The sequence below is a fragment of the Xenopus laevis genome, chromosome 3L, assembly GCF_017654675.1.
Source record: "Xenopus laevis strain J_2021 chromosome 3L, Xenopus_laevis_v10.1, whole genome shotgun sequence".
NCBI classification, from domain to species: Eukaryota; Metazoa; Chordata; class Amphibia; order Anura; family Pipidae; genus Xenopus; species Xenopus laevis.
In genome coordinates this window covers 156,925,878-156,934,537 of record NC_054375.1, presented here as the reverse complement: position 1 = coordinate 156,934,537, position 8,660 = coordinate 156,925,878, and the positions used below count along the sequence as shown (strand labels likewise).

The 8,660-nt window shown below is 39.2% G+C and overlaps 1 protein-coding gene across 1 annotated transcript; it reads left to right on the top strand.

Moving 5' to 3' along the window:
* The first annotated feature begins 2,141 nt into the window (after window positions 1-2,141).
* LOC121401313 (olfactory receptor 10AG1-like) lies at window positions 2,142-4,578 on the top strand. The gene is made up of 2 exons (XM_041585697.1): window positions 2,142-2,570; window positions 3,877-4,578. The coding sequence occupies exons 1-2, from the start codon at window positions 2,142-2,144 to the stop codon at window positions 4,576-4,578; spliced, it is 1,131 nt and encodes a 376-aa protein (XP_041441631.1).
* The last annotated feature ends 4,082 nt before the right edge of the window (window positions 4,579-8,660 follow it).

Genomic DNA, 8,660 nt, shown 5'->3' with positions numbered 1-8,660 from the left:
TTTCATTCAATTCCCACTCAAACTCGGTTTGTGAAGTCTCCAATTCCTCGGTCGCCAGAGAAAAAGGAGGCTTTGGACAGATATTTAAAACTACTGCTGGACGAAGCATTGATTGTTCCAGTTCCAAGGGATGAGATAGGACAGGGTTTTTATTCAATAGTTCCTGGTGAAGAAGGCTACAAGGGGATGGAGACCAATATTGGATTTAAAGAAGATCAATGCCTTTGTCAAAGTAAAGACATTCAAGATGGAGTACCATCATACTGTAATTCCTGTCATTCAGGAAGGGGATTGGATGGTGTCAATCAATTTACAGGACGCATATCTGCATGTTCCAGTAGCAGCATGCCTCTTTCATTTTCTTCATTTTGCAGCGGGGGTTAGGCATTTCCAATTCCAATGTCTCTCTACTGCTCCCAGAACCTTAACAAAGGTATTAGTCCCTCTCATTGCAGAACTCAGGAAAGAGGGGATGCAAGTCTGGAATTACCGAGACGATATCATCATTTTAGCCATGGACCCAGATTTGCTTGTAATCCACAAAGACAGAGTACTCTTTTTTCTTATCTCTCATGGCTGGCTAGTAAATGTGGAGAAAAGTGTTCTTTTTCCTTCACAGATCATGAAGTATATGGGGGCTCTGTTCAATACCAAAAAGGATTCTGTTTCTTTACGTCTAGACAAGGCTCAGAAAATAAAGGAGAAAGTTTCAGCCATGATGGAGAAACAGATGATTTCTGCTATGGAATTCATGTCAATCCTGGGTCTGATGGCTTCAACAATTCCACTGACAATGTGGGCTCAATGGCACATGAGACCCCTTCAAAAAGTGTTTCTGAAGCAATGGGACAGATTCCAGAAAAACTGGTCTCAGATTATTCATCTTCCCATAGCTCTGAAGAGAGATCTTCAGTGGTGGGTAGATTCAGACAATCTATTGAATGGTTTTCCCCTTCAGCAACCGGATTGGGAAGTGGTCTTCACAGATTCGTCCTCCCAAGGCTGGGGAGCTCTCCACAATTCTCAGTTTGCTCAGGGCACATGGGATTTTCAAACAGCCAATGTTCCATCAAATATTCTGGAAATAAAGGCAGTCCATCAAGCCTTGATACATTTTGCTCCTGCTTTGGAGGGGAAAGCAGTGAGAGTGAACATAGACAATACAACAGCTGTTGGCTACATAAAGAGGCAGGGGGCACAAGAAGCTCTTGGGTAACCCCAATACTGAATTGGGCAAAAAGAAACCTCAAACCCTTGTCAGCAGTCCACCTTCCAGGGGTACTAAACCAGAAGGCGGATTTCTTGAGCATGAATTGGGTGAACAAACATGAGTGGCAACTCAACCCCCTAGTCTTCCTTCAATTAGTAGAGACATGGGGGATGCGGAAGGTGGATCTTATGGCTATACAGAAGAATGCTCAGGTCTCTCTTCTATTCGAGGGTTTATCATCATCAGACCGCAGCGGTGGATGCTCTACTGCAAAGGTGGGATTTCCTGTTGGTGTATCTTTTTCCCCCTGTGCCTCTGATATTTTCAGCGCTTCTGAAGACATGCAAAGAGAGGGTGGAATCAATACTGATTGCACCAAATTGGCCGAGGCATCCTTGGTATCCTCTTCTAATGAAGATGCAGAAGGAGAGATGGCCATTACCTCCCAGGCAGGATCTTCTTCTTCAAGGTCCGCTATGGCATCCAAATCCAGCATCTCTTTCTCTGATGGCTTGGAGACTGAAAGGGCAGGTCTAATTGATATGGGTCTTCATGATTCAGCAATCCAGACTCTTTTTAAAGCCAGAAAGTTATCTACTTCAAAGATCTATTACAAGATTTGGGAAACCTTTATGACCTGGCGATCTCAGCAACTATTAGACAAGTCGACAGTTTCCTTGTCTCAAATTCTGGGTTTCCTTCAAAGTGGTCTGGAAAAGGGATTACATTATAGAACTTTGAAGGTTCAGGTATCTGCCTTATCAGTAATTTCGGGTACATGGTGGACTGAAGATTAAGTGGTTTAGAGATGCTTTTTGGCAGTTCTTAAAATTCAGCCTCCAAGGAAAGATCTTCTTCCCTCATGGGATCTGCCTTTGGTGCTTTCAGCCTTAACTGCATCTCCTTTTGAGCCTTTGGAGGAGATTTTGACATGGATATTGACCTTGAAGATGTGTTCTTGGTGGCTATTTCTATGGCAAATATTGTGAGTCTGCTTCAGGCTTTATCTATCAAGGAGAATAACGTGACCTTTTTCAGGGATAGACTCATTTTAAAGCCGGATGCTTTTTTCTTACCAAAAGTTGTTTCACCTTTCCATTTGGACCATGAATTGATTCTTACAGCACTTTCTAGCTCTCAAGCTTCAGTGGAAGATCCTCTTCTGGAAAAGGTGGATCCAGTGACAGTAGTCTCTCAATATTTGGAGGTCTCCAAGGTGTTTAGGAAGGCTGAAAAGATGTTCGTTATTCCAGCAGGGCCAAGAAGGGGTTACCCAGCTTCTACCTCTACTATTGCAAGATGGTTGGTTATTCTCATTTCAAAAGCTTACCAGTCCCAAGGCAAACTAGCTCCAAAGGGGGTAAATGCTCATTCTACTAGGGCAGTGGCCTCTTCCTCTGGGCAGTGGTAGCACAAGCTTCAGCAGAAGAGATATGCAAAACAGTGGCTTGGAAGTCGTGTGGACCTTCTTAAACCACTATAAGAATAACGTGAGACCTGTAGGGGGGGAAGCTTTTGCATCCAAGGTACTTCACTCTTTTGCGGATAATTATAGTTTCTTAAGCATCATTGTGTCCCTCCCTTCTTCTGGGTTCATCCCAGTGTTTTTATGTTGACATATAGTTATATAGTTACATAGTTACATAGTTAAATTGGGCTGAAAAAAGACAAAGTCCATCAAGTTCAACCCAGCATCCATGCACACACCCCTCTCTACTTTTAATTAAATTCTATATACCCATACCTATACTAACTATAGAGCCTAGTATCACAATAACCTTTGATATTATAGTGACCAGGAAAGAAGAAAATTGTTGTCATACTTAGTAATTTTCTTTTCCTTGCCACTATTAATGTCAACATACCCTCCCTTCTTTAGGCTATATTATAAGACTACTGGCTCTAGGGGGGGTATATTTAAAGTATTTCTCTGGTTTACGCCTGGGGATGGGGATTAATGTTGTAATTTGTTTTTATGTTGACATTAATATTGGCCAGTTATAGTATTACAACAATTTTCTTCTATTTTCTTCCTCATCATTTACTGTGATAATGCAGTGAGTGATGTTTGTCTTTTAGATATGGTAAAGCCATTGTTTAGGAGTTTTTGAAATCGATTTTAGAACCAGTGAATAAACATGACATACACAGGAATTAGATTGATCCAGCCGATGTGGGACGGAGGGGAGAAGAGTCTCCCAAGTTCTTATTAGTATAAAAATTTAAGCATTCTCTTATATTGCTCTTAGATTGTCAGCTCAGTGTGCAAGAACAAAATCTCTTCATGAGATTAAAATTTCTCAGTCTTTGGCCCTAGCAAACGTACAAGGAAAAGACCCTGACCCACAGCTTTTACCAGTGCATTATAATGTCATTCCTTTAAAATGCTTATATTTTTTGGAGTTACTGTTCCTTTAATAAAAATTTACCTTTTTCCCTCCTAGGCAATGCAAATGAATAATCACTCAATGGTCACAGAGATTTTCCTTTTGGGATTTCAAAATCTCAACAATTTCAAGATCCTGATTTTTTCTTTGATTTTTTTGATTCACATATTGATCATCTATGGAAATATCCTTGTCATAGTATTGGTAACAATTAGCCAAAATCTTCATTCTCCCATGTTCTTCTTTCTCCAACAACTCTCCTTATCTGATCTCTTGCAGTCCATGCTTATTGTTCCCATCCTGCTCAAAACTGTAATAAATGATGGAGCTAAAATATCCCTTATTGGCTGTATTGTACAACTTTATATATTTGGTGTCACTGAAGGTTTACAGTGTTTCCTTCTAACTGTGATGTCCTATGACAGATATCTGGCCATCTGTAATCCTCTGTGTTATTCTTCAATAATGAGCCACAGATTTTGTGTTAAATTAATTGTCATGTCATGGCTGCTTGCCCTTAGCTTTACATCAGTTACTGTGATTACTGTAGCTACACAAGAGTTCTGCAACCAAAATACCATCAACCATTTCTTCTGTGATTATTTTCCTCTTCTGGAACTTTCCTGCTCAGACACCTCATTAGCTTGGATATTGGTAACCACATTATCTTTCCCTACGTTACTTATCCCCTTCATGGTCATCACTGGATCCTATATCTGTATTGCCCATGAAATCCTAAAGATAAAGTCCAATATTGGGAGACAAAAAGCCTTCTCCACCTGCAGCTCCCACTTGGCTGTGGTCTCCATATTTTATGGGAGTCTCATTGTTACTTATGTGGTTCCCACAAGAAACCAGTCACAGACCATTGGAAAACTTCTTTCACTTTTATACACAGTAGTGACTCCTTTTATTAACCCAATGATTTACAGCTTGAGAAGTACACACATGATCAAAGCTATTGGAAATATTATACAATAAAGTATATGTTACCAAATGTAAACCAAGATTTTGACTATTTCTTTTTATTATATTTCCAATATTGCAAAATGTCATCAATTATTATAGTTTGTTTCATTATTCATGTTTCACAGTGAGAGCTGCCATACTATGAGACTATCCATTTAAATTGTACCAGTCTCTAGATTATTTTTCAGTCACGTTTGTACCTCCTGTACAGAGTTAATGCTCTGATATACAGGGATACCTGGTAAATTGCTGATCTACACAAATAATTCATCCTAACTGTGGTTGTTTATTTATGATTGTTATGAGGCCACAAAATCATAATTTGCCTCAGGATAAAGGTCCTTGTGTACCATGGTCACTTTATCATTATTAACAAGTTTAAAGCACCAACATAGTCAGCAGTGTTGTACAATAGAAATATATAAAGAAATGTGAGGGCTGGTATATCAGTGCTTGTGGTAAATCTGTGAATTACAGGACAAGTAAAACTTACCAATTTTTCAATTACACTGAACTATTTCGTAATCTTATTAAAAGCATTTACATTTATGTGGGTCAATTTTACCACAACTTTGCTGTTGAAAATTACCCACAATCCTATAAGGGGCAACCTATCACCAAGAGGCGACTGTAAATAAAGTGCTGTATCTCACTCTGCATCACATTCTGCTTAAGTGTCATAATCTGAAATGTCAAATATTGGTGTTTGATGGAGAGTGTAACGTTCACAACGGGGAACCGCTGTAACTGAGGATAGCCACTCCAAGGGGAGTGGATATGGTGGACGCCCAGGGGTGTAGCCATAGGTAATTGTAGGCAAAGACATGATGGTGATGAAGTTATAGTAGGTTTATTGCAGTCGGAACACAGAAACACAAAAGGCAGGAACAAGCAAAATGGCTGATCGAGGAATCCACATGGTGAGGGAAAAATGGGGAACACAGGAACAAAGGTACTCACTCAGGAAACAAGGTAACAAGGTTTTCAGGAACAAGACATACAAGGTATTCAAGGTTCAGGTTCAGGTTCAGATTCAGATTCGCAGGTCAGGAACAAACATAATACAATCAATGACTCAGCCCTGAGCAAAGCTCAGGGCGGGGTTTATAAAGGGAAGGTGATTAGGAAATGGGAAACACATGAGGGTAAACGAGGTGGGTGGAAAACGGACTGTGAATGGCAGATAACAGAAAACAATACACACCAGAGTTCAGAATCAGCCCTGAGAGCCCCCAGTGGCTCATCAGGTAAGTGCTGAAAATAAGCAGAACAGCACTACCAGAGTTCATGTCCCGGGCTGATCCTGACAGAGAGGTTGGGTGGTACAGTAAACCAAGGCAAGTTAACACTGTTAAAGTTGATGTTAAATATGTTTAGACACCTTTCTGCATAAAAATCCAACTGCTGTAGTGACGTCAGGTCTTGCCACTGTAGCAATGTAAATATGATTCTTGCATCTTTAATCTAAAGTAGTTTTACTATGGCTTAGTTAATTGGTTCTGTATTATTCATCACTGTTTGTGTATTTTGTGAGTTTGGTTAAGAACAAAACTGTCATTTTCTTTTCTTTCAATCTGCATACAAATCCATAAAAATGTCTTCTGTCAACTCACTGTGTAAGAAAGCTGTTTTGATATCAAATTGCTTTAATTATTTCAGAATATACTTATGAATATATTCACATTTGGGTTTTTGCCGTGTTTTTCATTGCATTCATAAAAACCCGCAAACCTGAATTTGAAAAAAAAAATATACCCTTTAATCCCCTCTTCTGGAGGTTGAGATATGTCTTCAAAACCTGTAAGATCTCATATGCAAGTTGTATTCACTTTTAGAAGTCCAGCAGGTGGTTTGAATACATTGCTTCTGTTTCAGGGTCTGGTCATTTCTGCTCTGTGATCTGTGGCATTCAATTCAGTGTCAATCTCAGTCATTAGTTCTGGTGATGTACATGTTACCTATTTACTTCTGTTCTTAGTTCAAGTGAAGTCATTGCATCATCTCTTAATCCTTCAACAATTTCACTCAATTTTAAATCTTACTGCATAACTCTTCTGAAATGTAAACAAAGACTTTACACCCAAATATTCGCAAAGTTTCACACATGGTTTCTCACCATGCCACAATTCATATAGAGTTGTTTTCAGTTTCACAGTACAATCTGTTTTGTAGGTACAGTAAGTAGCTGTTATTTCTGCTTCACCCCAATATTTCTCAGATAGTCTGGATTCAGTCCTCATACATCTGATTATTTCCATCAGGGTTCTATTCTTCTTCTTAGCCTCTCCATTCTGTTTTATTCTATATGTAACTGTCTTCTGATGCTCTGTCTCATGTCATCTCATGTCATTTTAGGGTGGTTCTGGGGAGATGAGTCGCCCAGCAACAAATCTCCTCTTATTTTGGTTGACTAATCTCCCTGAAGAGCAACTTCTGATGACTTCAGAAAATGAAGTGCTCCGAGTGCCATCTCACTGGTGATTTATATTCTACCAGGCAGGAAGGTCAAAGAAGAGGAGATTTGATGCTGGGTGACTAATCTCCCCGGAATCTTCTGTCACCATCAACTTTGCAAAGAAGTCCGGTTGATCGCTGGGGAGGGTCAATTTGGCAGAATGTGTGCTGCTGGGAGACAGGGCTGTAGTTGTGTCTCGGCTTATATGCGAGTCAATAAGTTTTGCCAGTTTTCGTAGGTAAAATTAGGTACCTTGGCTTATACTCGGGTCGGCTTATACTCAAGTATATATACGGGATGCAGAGTCTTTCCTGTTCCTTGACTATAACCAAGGATCAATAGATGTTTATCCACTCTCACTCTTGTTACCAACTTTGTCACCTTAGATTTTTGTGTTAATTCCTTTGGCTGCTGACTGCTTTATGCAAAAGAGACCACATACAGCACATTCTTTATTGATAAAGCAACACATATACAAATTCCATGGTCAATTCATTCAACAGTAGGGCTACTTCTATCTGCAAAATAAATAATTTATCTGGTCCAAACTCTGAAAATAAACTTCTGTCACTTGTCATATGTTGCCCCTGAATCTATGTACCAGTTCTGGGTTGGACACGTGTTTTTTACTTGTTTTGTGAAACTGATCTCCATAATGGTTATTTAATGTTATTTTGAGTATTTGTTTAGAACTTGGAAATTATGTGGTTGCTCTGGTTTCCATATTGAACAGTCTTTTGTAACAAAATAATGATCCATTCAGGTTTCTGGGATCCCACTGTGATGTGTGTGTTACCCACATTGTCATCCTTTGCTGCTTTGGAATGTTGCTGCCTTGGCTACAATGAAGGGCAAATCTCAGTTCTATTGCTTGGATATATCACTCACATGACCCACTTTCTGGGAGACAGACCCGCTGAGGAGAACTGACACATGCTGTTTGGCTTAGACATTCTAGACTTTGTTGCTGTCACATTCAGATGATTATCATGTACTCTGTTTTCCCAATCCAATATGTTGCTCATGTCTTTGTATCTTAATATCTTTAAATTTTTGTGATTGACATTGGAACTAGATTCCTCACCAGGATCGGACTGTTCCAGATGCTTCCTATCTAATCTATAAGAAGTTGCACTCTCTTATGCTTGGACTCACAGCGCTGTTCTAATAGGGAGGAACAAGACCTATGACCTGGGTTTAACATTTTTTGAGGGGATTAAAGATACACATTTTGATGTTATTGACAATGTTTAGGAGATTTCCATTATCAGCTTGGCCCACAGTGGAGGACACACACTGCTAAGGGGCATATTTATGAAGGGTCGAATTTTGAATTAAAAAAACTTTGAAATTCAAAAAGACCAACAGAAATTAAGTTGAAGGGTTTTTTTTGGTTGCATAGGTATGTTTTCAATGGAATAGATCCATATTCGGACAAATTTGAATTGTACGAATCAAAGTAATATCACATTCGATCTAATTAGTTTCAAAGTTTTTCCCCAAAAACTTTGATTTTTCAAAGTCCACCAATTGACCCCAAATGGGTTCTAGGAGGTTATAGGCTAAAGCAGCAATTTGGCAGGTTTTAGATGACGAATGGTCAAAGTTGAATCTTTAAAGAGACAGTACATAATACATT